The sequence below is a fragment of the Acanthisitta chloris genome, unplaced genomic scaffold, assembly GCF_000695815.1.
Source record: "Acanthisitta chloris isolate BGI_N310 unplaced genomic scaffold, ASM69581v1 scaffold15320, whole genome shotgun sequence".
NCBI classification, from domain to species: domain Eukaryota; kingdom Metazoa; phylum Chordata; class Aves; order Passeriformes; family Acanthisittidae; genus Acanthisitta; species Acanthisitta chloris.
In genome coordinates, this window is record NW_008652327.1 from 3,060 (window position 1) to 16,376 (window position 13,317).

Sequence of the window (13,317 nt, forward strand, 5' to 3'; positions counted from 1 at the left end):
TTTTATTTGCTGTATGAGTATCACTTTTGTCACTGCAATGTTGCAGCCTGCCTGCTGCAAGTTGGCATCATGATGATGATGCTCATAAAAATTGGGACTGTATTAACAAAGATCTGTTTCCTTTGTATCGTAATTACACTTCAGGAAAGAGGTAGTTTTCGTCTCAAACCTTTCAGAATCCCATAGGAATGGATCTTCTTCCTGATGGCAAATTTGAAAACTACATTCTTTCTGCTTGCTCAAGAACAAGCAGGCTTGTCTTAAAAGTTTGGCTTGCCAAAATATCCCACGAGAGCTTGCGCTCTTGTAGGGTCTTTGGAGGAGAATGATAGAAGGAGTGAGTTCTTAATGTTATTTTCCCAGTTCTCTTTTCTGGCATGAGGTGATCATGGCACCCATGTACTCAGACACATGTGGAATTATGTGACAGACAGGGCATCACTTAAAGCTCAAGTCCCTTCCCAAGAGAACTGGTAGTGTGGGAGTAGGAAGGGGATCATAATTAATAGGTATTTTTGGTTTAGGGGAATGGTTTTCTTGTAGCACAGTTACTGTATTAAGCTGTTTGCAAGCCTATAGTTATGTACTCATGTGTTCTGCTTTCAAGGCTATTTTTGGGACTCAGGACTGTGGTTCTGAGCAAGAAGATCATTCCATAGCAAACTTCCAGAGCTCAGGGTCCTGATGAAATGTGTGCTCTGGTCTTGGTCACAATTCACATAAGTTTTATGATATCTTGCATATGGGGACATAATAAAAAGAACTCTTTTTCTCTAGTGTTTGTGATGGAATTTACACCAGACAGACACACACACCCTCTCTCTGTGTATTCTGGTGTTTTAGTTTAGGGCAGGAGGTGAAATACATGGGAACAGGGTCATCCAGCTTTAGGTATTTTCCATAGCTAGACAGAAGTATAGAAGATCCCGATACACATTTGATGGAGACATTGGGAAAGATTGGGTAATAGGTAAGTGTGGGGGAAAAGGCTTAAAATGCCTAATAATGATACTCTTGTAGGTCTCTTGGATCTTGTTTTATGTGGGTAGCGTTCTTTACACATGTAGAATTAAAGTAAATTCTGATGTTATTATATTTGTGAATTAAGATCTGGTTTGCTTTGTTATTTTGATAGATATCAACAGATGCTGCATACAAACTTGGTTTACCTAGCCACTATAGCTGACTCCAACCAGAACATGCAGTCTCTACTACCAGCAGTAAGTACAACATAGTGTAAAAGTAGAGAATAGATTTCCTTTGGATTCCTGGAGAACAAAACCCCACAAAACCAACCAAACAAGTGTTTGAGGTAATGACCAAACACTTGGCCTCTGATTTACTGTACGGTGAATACATGATCCAGTGTCTCTTTGTGCTGTATTTGGGGTAATCTCACTGCTTACATCTTGCCTAAAATCTGAGTTGTTTGACTGGAGACCGTTACTGTGAATTAGATGTGCAGTGCACAGATTACCTGGCTTCTCTCATACGTAGATTGACTTTTTTCGCTCCTCTTGGCTGAGAACTGTAGTGCTGTGGCTCTTGGTCAACTCCTAAAGCAGTACTCTTTCTCCCCTTACACCAGGGAAAGGTGAGGGCATGGGATTTTTTTTATTCTTACTTTATTTTTCACTGGAATATCATCCATTCTCTTGCCTCAATAGAATGAGTCTGGGTAAACTTTTGACTGCTTTTCTATACTCTAGGTGAGTCTCAAATTCTTTGCCTCTTCTGTACCAGAAGCAACCTTTTCTTAAGGTGGATTATGGTAGTATGAAAGAAATAAGGGCTCACAGGCTTAACTTGAAACACTGCATTGCTTTACATTCCTTGGGTTTTCCTGCTATCTTCTTTAATGTGAAGTTTCCTGAATCTGTGTTCCTGAACTCTGTGTTTCATAAGATACCTCAAATTTTTCCCCCTTTCAGTTGTTTATGGAGCAGTAAGGAAGGGAACAGCAAACACTAAAATAGCTATCTGTTTGCTGTTTGTGTTAATCGGAAAGCTTGGGGAGTTCATGGTGAGTAACACAAGGAAGTTCTTTGTTTTTTGGTAATAAGACTTTTCTTGAATTAATATAGTCTTGATTCATTTCTGTAATATAAAGCTAAAAAGAATGTCTATAAAACAGCCATTCCTAGATACTGGTTTTCACCAACTGAAATTGAATTACTTTTTCTTTGGTCTCTGGAGAAGTGTTCTCCAATCATTGCTACTAGCAAAGCATCCTTTCAAGTTGGTACCTAGAGGACTATAGAAACAGTGCGTCATTATGTCCAACCTGTTGTGCCTGTAGAGGTTTCTCTTTTTATAAATCCATGCTTGTAGCTGAGGTGGGGGGAGAGAAACCTTTAAGAGGGCTGTGTGTGTTCCTCAACTAATGTGTTTTTGGAGGCTTAATTCATATCCTGGTTCTGATGACAACTGGAAATGAATTTGACCTTATCCTAGTCCCTTGTGAACATCCCTGTTGTTAAAGTTGAATGTGATGACATTCTCTCCTTAAAAGAAAATGAAGATGGGGGTGGAAAAGGCTTTTGCAGATCAGGACTGAAGTGTATTTCTGGTCTTGAATGTAAGGAATATTCCAGAGTACTGGGAAAAATAGCATAGTGTGTGTTTTTTGCATGGGGAAAGGGAGTCTCCTTTGGACAACTAAGGAGGGGAATAAAAAGGTAACATCTTGGAATTTCTTTCAAACTAAAATACAAAATGAAATTTAGATATTCAGTGTTACCTAAATGTAGATGCTCTGACCTACCAAGTAAAATCTTTGAGGATTTCCCTGAAATGTGGTAGCATAATCAGATAAGACGATTTTTCTTGGGGTTTTATAGGAAAATAGTCTTTAAATTCCTTCTGTCTTCCCAGTAAATTTTAGCTGGAAGAATTTGGGAACACATGACCTACTGCTTTTTTTCAGTGCAAGATAAACTACTTCAGACTTTTCCTTCTATTGACTTTCCATTTAAGAACTGACGAGGCTCAAGTTGACTTGGAAGTATTATGTTTCTGTTCACTAGGCTTCTGTGTCAGCTGTTGAACAGTCTCAGTAAATGGAGGGGTTGTGGGTGGCAACAGTTAAATATGGAGCAAGATACTATGTGTGTAGACACCTACTATTTTTAATACTAACATACATCAACTTCGTGATGCTACTATAGCAGTAGCTTTCCACATAACTTAGAAGGGCTTGAGACTGGATGATTCTGAAGTCGGATTGTATCGCATCTATTCATATCTGGAAGATTGTTCCCCCTAGTAAACTATATTTTCTTTTTTTGTTTAAATTTAATCTTGTTGTTATTTTAATCAGGTAAACACACTGTAAAGAAATTTCACAACTTAAAGCATCCCTGTCTTTTAGAATGTGCTATTCTAATCAAGTGAGTGACATCCTTTCTGAAATTCTGGTATTGCCTGCAGAGAACAAGAAGTGTAGTAAGCCACTGGTGGTATGTAGAGAAACATTTCTGTAACCTGGAAGTGAGGAAAAGGTGAAACAGGTGAAGCAAGCACTGCAGGATTTGGTTGAAGAGAACAAGAAAAACTTTGAAACTCCAGTGTCATAACAAAGCTCCTGTTATCTTTGTATGCACAGTAGAGTATTTGACTTATAGGGTAAGAGACCTTCCTTCACATGGAAGGCAAAAAAAGTGTGAGGTTAACCTTGAGTCAGCCAGACTTCTCTCAACCATGTGAGCAACAGCATTATTAAGGGCAGGGCAGTTTTGGATTGTCTTCTCAGCTAGATGAGAGCAGTCGCTAAGCCCACGTATGAAGTTGATGCAACTTTTTGCTGCCTCTGTTCAAGTTGTAACAGGTATTCTCTTTCTTGAATAGCAGTCAAAAGTCTGTTTGGCTCCACCTTACCAGATAGGCTAGCTTCCCAAAATGGGCTTGTACCATGAGGAACACACTGTTGGATTCTTGTGATTTTTCATTGGTGCTACTGTTGAGGGAGGCCTCAGGAGAGTACTGGTATCCTTGAAAAGCAGAGAGCAAAAATGCAGTTAAAGTGATAGTGAAGTATTGTGTGCATGTCTTTCTAAATACATTAAATCTAAAACACTCTGAATTCTAGGGTTTTTTTGCTTTCTTGAGTGTTTTTGTGGCCTTAAAAAGTCATTGCTACCTACTGAATAAAAAAAGACCTCCAGCTTTTCTACATGGACATTTTCTCTCCCTTACATGTCTTCAATTTGCCATATATTTATAAGGGATCAACCCATGACCATCACTTTATTTGGTATGTAGAGAGGAACTTTTCATTTTATAATGGGCAGATGTTGAGGTCTGCAGGAATGATATGATTTGGAACATTTGTGGCTTTTTTTTAGAACACAGTGATTTTTTTCAGAGTTTTTCTTAGGTAGTTCAACTTGCTTTCTGTCAGCATGCAGAGCACTAGATCTCTGTGTGTATTTCAAGAAGGTCATGAAAACAAATACTTATGATTATTACTCACTTCTGTAACGTACCAGTTTTCTTTTATGTTGAGAGTGCCAGTTTCTAGTTCTAGGTTAGAGATTAGAAGAAGGTTCTTCACCCAGAGGGTGGTGGTTGGGCACTGGAACAGCCCCTCAGGGAAGCGGTCACAGCACCAAGCGTGACAAAGTTCAAGAAGCATTTGGACAATGCTCTCAGGCACACAGTGTGATTCTTGGGGTTGTCCTGTGCAGGACCAAGAGTTGGACTCAGTGGTCCTCGTGGGTCCCTTCCAACTCTGAATATCCTGTGATTCTTCCAGTAGCAAGCTGAAGTCTGTATATGAAGTGGCTTCTAAGAAAACTCGTGTCCAAGTTGTAGAAAAATCCGGACATCGCATTAAATTGTTTTTCTTAATTTCATGACATTGGACAAGTTATTAATAAACTTTCTAATAAAAAGGCCTGCTTGAGATACTTCTTTCAAAACTAAAGCGTTTTGTAGAACTTAAGAAATCCCTTATTGTGTGCTGTTCCCAAACTCGTCACACAGATCAGCATATTCCATGCCACTTTAGTTGCAAAACGCTTCCATGTGAAATGGTGATTTGCTTTTTATAAACACCCAACATGAAATGCTGGTTATTTCCAGAGCAGCTGCTTCAAGAGATAGAACCATTAAACTTCATTACTAGCACTTGATGAAAACTTGTCTGAAGGATCACTATTGGAAGAGTTTTGTTATTTGGTGTGTGGGTGGTGGTGATTGTCTTTTGTTTCCATTTGTTTTTTTCTAAGTTGTGGAGTTCTGCTGCCAAAATAGGAATCTTCAGTATAAGAATGGTTTCACCCAAGCAATGGAAAGTCTCATATGGTCTTAAACACACTTCAGTATTGTTCAAGGGGGTAATGTTCAGTCTATGGTTTTAATGTACTTGTTATTTTGTAGAAAAAGACTGGAGTCTTAGGAACTGGATCACACATTCAGCTTTTTTAGTAGCCTATATTTTGAACATAAAAGGTGTCTAAAGTATGTGTTAATTGAATTACCTTGTTACTGTTTTTCTTGGGAAAAAGGTAGCATCCAGAAAAGAAAAATATGGCTCAGTTTGAAAGAGCTGAAAATAAAGTTTTAAAATAAAACTACTGTTGCTGCTAATGAGAAGAATCCTAAATTAATGAGATTCTTGTCCAGTTATGTACCAGATGTCTGAGAATGTCTGACACCTGTGATAGTGTTGTGGTTTAACCAAGTCCCGTGCAGCTGCTCACTCATCCCACACACCTTCCCTCCCTGCATAGTGGGATGGGGAGACGAATCAGAAAAAAAGGGAAAACCTATGGATTGAGATAAGCACAGTTTAGTAATTGAAATTGAATACTATATGATAATTTTTATTAAAAATGAGGCAATAGAATCAAAGACCAATGCCTGTCCTGAGTATGACTCAGTATCCCTTTGGCCAGTTCAGGTCGCTGTCCTGGCCATGTTCTCTCCCAGCTTCTTGCACACCTGCTCACTGTCAGACCATGGAAGCTGAAAAGTCTTTAACTTTGCACTGCTTAGCAACAACTAAGACGTCAGTGTGTTATCAGCATTATTCTCATAGTAGATCCAAAACATGCAGCACTGAACCAGCTACTAGGAAGAAAATCAACTTTATCCCAGCGGAAACCAGAACAGGTACTATGACAGAAAGACTGTGGTATGTGCTTTCCTGCTCATCACGGCTAGCATCAGCCTTTAAACCCCTGGCTTAGTTCTTTGTGTGTTTAATGTTAGTGTATTGATTAAATTAGTTTTAAGGCAGATGCACAAAGCAGTATGGTGTGTGATTCTGCATTAGCCCTTCAGAACCCAAGTCCGTGTCCAATTCAAGTTCAACTATTTGTAACCTGAATTAATAAAGAACAGAGCAAAAGAAAGGTCAAATGTTTCCTGTCAAGAGGCAAGGTAGCTATTAGTCAGAAGTGGAGCTTGGATTTTGAAGAATAATTGCTCTGATTAAATGTTTGTTAGGCAATATTCAGAAAATCATAATTTCTAAAGACATTTTAAAAGAGAAACATTAGGTACTAGATTTCTTGGGAAAGGGAGGAAAGATGTAACATTCATACCTACTGTATTGTGTGACTACACTCCAGAGAATTTTCCTGCTCCTCTTCAAATGAGGGACAAGTAGAGCCATTGTGATCAGGATGGGTAAAAGAAAGCTTCACATTCCTGTCCTGTTATTAGGAACTATCAAGCTAGTGCAAATCCGTAACTGATAAAAGCTAATTTATTTGTGCTTGCATCCTCCTTGAAGAATTTAATTTCTTAGATTATTCCTTCCTCCAACTCTTCAAGCTCTTTAAGTTTTCATTTGCTATGTTCATTTTGCATAACAAAAAAGATTCCCTGTGTTTTGTGAGCAAGAAGTGCATGGGGTAAGCGTGTTTTGGAAATAATCTCCAGCCCCCAGTTAGACTTTGTAAGCAAAGAATGGGAAATTAGGTTCATGTTGTGTTACCACAATACTCTTCAGAAGTCAGTGTTACTCAGCACTTTGAACAAAATGGCGTGCAAGACTTTTCCTGAAGTTGTACAGTATTGCAGGTCTGTTAGAAATGAGATTTAATTCCTTATTGCTGCCCATAGCCTAGTTCCTAGGTGGGACTGCAATAACCAGTCACAAAAGCAACGCATTATGGTCTGACTGTTTCAGTGCTTGTAGAGAGCTCTGGTGTGTCTGTGTCACTTAACTGTCTTTGCTCCAAGGCCGACACATGATCATCCATATCTGTTTGCCTTCTTCGAGGCTTTGTGTGTGATTTGACTTGTGACCTCTTAGTGGACATGCTGATTGCCTACATGTTCATTGCATGCAAAAATGTGGCCATGAGATGTTAACCAAAGGAGAACTAATTTTACAAATAGCAACTGACACAGATTTTCATTCATTTTGGGTGGATCATAAAGGGAAACACATCCCTTGCTTATACCAGCAAACTGCAAACCTACTCATGGGAAGGAAATCCTGTGAAATTGTCAGTAGTACAAGCTTTTTAGAAGACTTTAAAGCAAAACAACCAACTTTACTGTGATTTAAGCTGTATGGGCTGTTTCTTCTCCATCTTGTTTGTTGACTCTTTAACAGTACCAGTCCTTGTGTTGATATACATCTTTTGGGGCCAGTAGTGCCATCCTGTTTTAGCAAAAGGGAAGTGCATATGCTGCATTTAAAAAAGAATTTTCAGATTGTGGATCCTCAATTGGTCCGTGTACACCATGGTCTTATAACAAAAATTGCTTTTTCAGGTTGTTCATTGTGCCCCAGAGGGGCTTTTAAATCTTGGAAAGAAGTTTGGCAGCTGTTTGACAAGATTCCCTTTTGATAATAATGGTTATGCTGAAGTCACCAGAGCTGTACTCTAATCAGCTGCAGTTCTGCTATGTGATGTTTTAAAGCTGTATGAGGAAGAAGTCTGGAGTCAATATTAATTAGGTGGAAAGGGGCATATTTTCATTCTGGGTTAGTTCAAACTAACTTCAGGGCTATGTAGGTGGCTGTGTTGGCCCAACAGAAAAGGTGCTGTTGGGAATTGGAGAGCTGCCAGAGAGAGCTTCTTGAGCCACCAACTCCACTAAGAAACAAAATCAGAATACAGGAATTTAAGTTGTTAGGATGTTAGGAGTGAATTCATATACCAGTGGTGTATGCCACTTTAAATAAGAGGATGGCTCTAACTTCTGTGAGCTGCTTTGCATGTATTGCTAATCAGGTGTGTCCACACGGGGAGCTAGTGCACTGTACACAAAAAACTACTTCTGTTGCCTGCTAACTTCTGTGGCTGACTTAGAAATCAGTAAAAATAGCTGGCAGCATGAAATAGGAGTGTGCTCTAAAGTGTAAGTTTTTCATACTTTTAGATGTAATTTACCTCTCTGTAGTACAGTACCTGCACAATAAATACCTATTTCAACCCTAGGCAGTTTGCTGAGAGCTGTCCCTAACAGTCTGCTAATGTAGGGGCCGAGTCCTTTAGTCTGTGTGGTTTTGCTGTTTCCCCAGTGACATGCTCTGAGGGTTCTGTAGGATTCTTTCTCCCTTAATTGAGTTTACACAAGGCCTTTTATCTAGAATAAAGGTGGATTTTTTTCTCTTAGGTTACTAAATGCAAGCAAAACCTGCAAATATTAGACCAGACATTAAACCATCTCTTAAAAGCGAGGGGCAAGAGGCTGTGAAACACAAAGCTTCTGCTTTTGAGGACAGATAGGAACTGCATTTTATGGGGGAATTATAGAGTACCTCTGAAGTTGTCTAGTTTCTATAACTCAGTGTTCCCCAAGTTGATGTGCACAGTTAAGTTATTCATAGTCTCTTCTAATAAGCCACATGAACTCATACCAGATTATTTTTCTGATTCAAATAATTTCTGGTTATATCAAGAGGTAAGATTTTTTTTGTGATTATATTTTAAGTATCAGAATAGCTTTTGCTATGAGCAGATCAGATGATTTTATGGTTAAATTTTCTGTTTGTTCAAATGCTGCTAAAGAGTATTTGTACAGGGGAATATTTTTGTACAGTGATATATGCAATTCAACACAAAGATTCTGGTTTCCTCTCTAAAGTGTGTAAGTATTGCATTGTGCACTGTTGTAACGTTTCGTCCAAATATTAATTCAGAATTTCTCTGATTTTTGAAGATACTGATGTAAATCAAGATTTGTAAACTGGTTGTCATTCTAAGTTTAGAATTCCTTGCTGCTGGTGTAACAACTGGCACTCAACAGTGAGAGCGCAAATTAATTTGTTATTAGCCTCTCTGTTCAGACATGATTCTAAGTGTTTTTCATGTAGAAATCATCCCTACCCCCAAATATTACACTCACTGACAATTGATAGTTTCTTTATTTTTTCATTTAGGACACTCTGAGTACTAGAATACACCCTGTGCCTTGCAGAGGAAGAGTCATAATCCAACTAAATAAATCCCAACTCTTTCAAAACTCAAAAGTGTATTCCTTTATGATCTTGCTTCCCAGTCTGACACCTGAGTAAGTACTCTGCAGGTGCCATCACCACCTATCAACAGAGTCCTGCTCTCTGAGCCCAGCACAGGCCCTGTGATGTAGCAGTGTGATGTGAGCAGGGCAGAGTACCTCCTGGGATGGACTATTTTTCCTGTGCAGAAAATGATGTTTGAGAATTGAAAACAAAGATGATTGATTACATCCTGAGTTAGAGGCTTCTCTTGAAAACATCCAAAGGCTTTTATGTTTGTATTCCATGTAGCTTTTAATGGTTATTCTGAGAGAATTTCATGGAAATTTTATTTTTGATAGTGTAGTTTAAATACCTATTGCTAATTGTATGGATTAGCAATATTGTGTTTTAATGTTCTTGCAGTATTTCCTGTTTTGTACATTTTATTGATGGCTGAGTCGTTATTCCACCTCAGTTTTTGTAGCAATAGACGTTCCATAGGCAAATCTTTCAACCTGCTGTTGATGGTAAGAAAAATCTGGTAGGGCAGAGAAAAGATGATAAATGGAAGTTCCAGACATACAATTCCACTGTGGTAAATTTTATTGTTGCTGTCTTGCATTTGATCTAATTTATTACTCAAAAGAAAATCCTCCACAAAAATGCAGTTTGGTTATTGTTTTAAGTGCATGCTTTCAAATAACTTTTGGATGTCATAGGATTTTGTTTGCTGAAAGTTGTCCATTGAAATCTAACGGTTTTTATTTTTTCTTGTCTCTTTTTTTAGTTACAACTGTTGGGTCAGTTTCAGTCTTTTTCCAGTTCAGATTTCCAGAGTTGGACTAAATAGCTTATAATTATTTTTTTTCATGCTCTGATAAATTTTAAATGCTCATAGCGGCTATAAATGTAATCTGTGTGTTTGGGGAAATGAGCCAAAAATTAGTGTTTAGCAAGTGAAGCTATGTCTAACATCTTCTAATTCTTTAATTTACTTTTTACCGATAGTAAAATATTTAACATTTTCTACTTCATAATTGGAATAAAATCAGCAGTGGTTTAAATTTTCATTCCTTTTTGTCATGCATCCAGCTGAAGGAGGGAAGTCGCCTTTCCTTTGCTTCTAACTCCATTTGGATGTCATTTCACCCTTCATGTCTAGACTTAATGTGCAGAGTTCATGTTGGATAGCTTTCCTTGCACGAAGGGTGGGGAGTTTCTTAAGTTTTTTAATATGCTGTAGTAATTTTGTATTCTAAAAAGTCTTTATCATATATTTCATATTACTGGGGAGAGTCAATTTCCTTAACTCCTGTAAAGAATTAATAAGGTTAAGTAACACAGGTTATGTGGTTGGGGTTTTTTTGTTTGGTTGTTGTGGGGTTTTTTTAAATTAAAGCTGATTGAAAGAAGTTTACCACCTGTAAAAGCCTGGGATGACTCTGACAGAAACAAGGAAGTTGCCATTTTAAAACAATTTTTTCTTGTTTTCTTCTGTCTACGTCCAGCATAAGAATACTCTGGAGGAATTTCACTGGGGAATAATTATATCTGCAGGAGACATTTCATTTTAATTGCTATCAGGTAGTGATTGGTTTATGGTCTGACATGAAGGCTTGTAACACTTTTTAGCTATCCTATATAATATCCAATGTAACTGTTTTTATTGCATATATGTATGTGTAATTATCTCTGAATCTTGTTTAAACTTTGTTCTACTGTCTCATGTTGATGAATTCCTCAGGTTTATGTGATTTATGTGGTGTCTTTTACGTTTAATATTATTCCTCAATTTACCGACTGTTCTCCAGAGGTTTTCTTTGTTGTTGAGCCATAGATTGGATGATTACTTTTTGTATGTGTCATACATTAAATTGTATTTCTGTTGTATCCTCTTATGTTAAATTCCTTTCTACATAAAAAAAAAAATCTGTCCTTTTTGACTTGTTTCAGGTGATAACTTTCAAAATCTTTAATCACTGATTGTCTTCTTAAGAATCCTTCTGTTCTTACAGTGTCTTTTTGTGATGACTTTCCCCAAACTAAACATGTATCGTGATCACAAATATCATGGCAATTTTTTTTCTTTCATGTTGTACCTCGCTCCTGATAAATACTGAAGATAATCAGAAAGTGAGCACAGGTGTAATGAATAGTTTGAATGTTTTATTGGGGGGTTTGTTTGCTTTGTTGTGTTGTGTTTTTTCCCACCAGACTGTCTGGGTAGTGGTCAATTCTTTTTTTTTTTCCTGGTTTAATGGCAGTGGGACTTTCCTCTCTCTGAAGAAAGAGTGGCTCGCAGTTCAGCGTGATTGCTATATATTTATCCATGTTGAATTTCACTTGGCACCTTCTGCTTATTCTTTCATCCACAGTTTTCAGTAACGTTGCAGCCTTTTTGGATGTTGACATTTACTACCATATTTTCAGGAGAACTCCATATGTTCCTTTTACTCTTTGAACTTTGTGTAGGGTTACTGCTTATTTCTTCCCTTTGGGCAGTTTCTGATCAGTGAAAGTGCATACTCCTGGACAACTTATTTCTCCAAAAGTCTTTGTCAAAAAACTTGTATTAAGAAGTTTTTGCTAAATATGCAGCTAAATAATTTATACTTATATTTTTAAAGTTTTCTAATAGATTAGAAATAGATTATTGACACTTTACTAAGTCATCTTTATGATCCTTGGAATTTTATGATACTCTAATTTAGTTTTCACCATTTTACCTGTAGCTCGAGGAACAAGGCTGACAGGTTCATAATTTCTAGAATTGGTCCTACTACTTTATAAGTAGAGGTACAGTGTTCATCTACCTTCTAGTCATCTTGTACAGTAGTTTGCTTTAATGGAAGACTGACTATTTTAGCAGATTCGACTTTTTTCTTGCATTGTTTTCAAGAATTTGAAATGAGTTCACACAGGTCTTTTGGCTGTTTCCATATACAGAAACTCCTCTTGCTGAATTATTTTCTGGTAGTACCTTTTTGAGTGTTTTTAATTACTCCCTCAGTTTGCTGAATTCCCTGTGGTTTGCAAAGTCTCTTGCAGGTTTTTGTGTCTAGTGGGATTATTAAGGTCCTTAATACTTTTTTTCCCCTGTCCTTGCAGGTTTGCACTTTCTAACGCTGTTCTTTGATAACTGCAGTGTTTGTCTTGAACAGTTGTTTTGGAAACTTCCAAACTAAATTTCAAAGTTGGAATATATAGTTTTGTCTCACAAAAGCTTTGGCATTTATTTCCATGCATAAGGGCATGCCCATGTTTGTGCAATAACACCTGCAGGATAGCTAAAGCCTAGGCATGATCTAATCTTAATAGTTAATAGTATTTTTCATTATCAGCATGTTGTGTGAACATTGGATTTGCTAATGCTTTATATTTGGAATCTAAGAAGTTCATTTTAATTCTGAAAACATTTCAGCTTGGATAGGGTTCCACTTTGCTCTCAGTTTGCTGACAGGGGACTGCTGTTAGGCTCTGAGCTCTAGCTGCTTATGTGGAGGTACCAAGTGTGTTGGTTTTGCTGATATTCCTAAACATACTTTCTAAATAAAAACTAAAAGTAGTCTGTTTGTTTTCTTTTTTGTTTGTTTCTCTGTATATCAGTTTTAGATAATTTCTGTGGGATGCAAAATTAGGATGATAGTTGTGAAGGGAAGGAAGACTTTACTGAGGCAAAACAGTCTTGCTTTGGTTGCTCACTAGTGGAGAAGGAACAAGCAGAATGGGGCAGCACTTCAATCACAGTTTTCAGAGAGTAAAGCTGACTTTCACCCTTAACCTTCTCTACTTTCTGTCACTATAGGATGAGGAAGAAACTTGCTTATGAAGGGTAATTCTCTTCATTGTGGATAATTAATTTAGTAAGAGAAGCTGCCTACTTGCTTGCATTTTCCTTCATGTCCTTCCTT

The 13,317-nt window shown here is 37.6% G+C and overlaps 1 protein-coding gene across 1 annotated transcript in view; it reads left to right on the top strand.

Annotated features, from left to right (window-relative positions):
• The window catches only part of SS18 (synovial sarcoma translocation, chromosome 18), a 41,988-nt gene that overhangs the window by 256 nt on the left and 28,415 nt on the right, over window positions 1-13,317 (top strand). Inside the window, exon 2 of the mRNA XM_009077013.1 lies at window positions 1,136-1,220. Coding sequence (XP_009075261.1) covers window positions 1,136-1,220 — 85 coding nt within the window. The remainder of the gene's footprint in view (window positions 1-1,135; window positions 1,221-13,317) is intronic.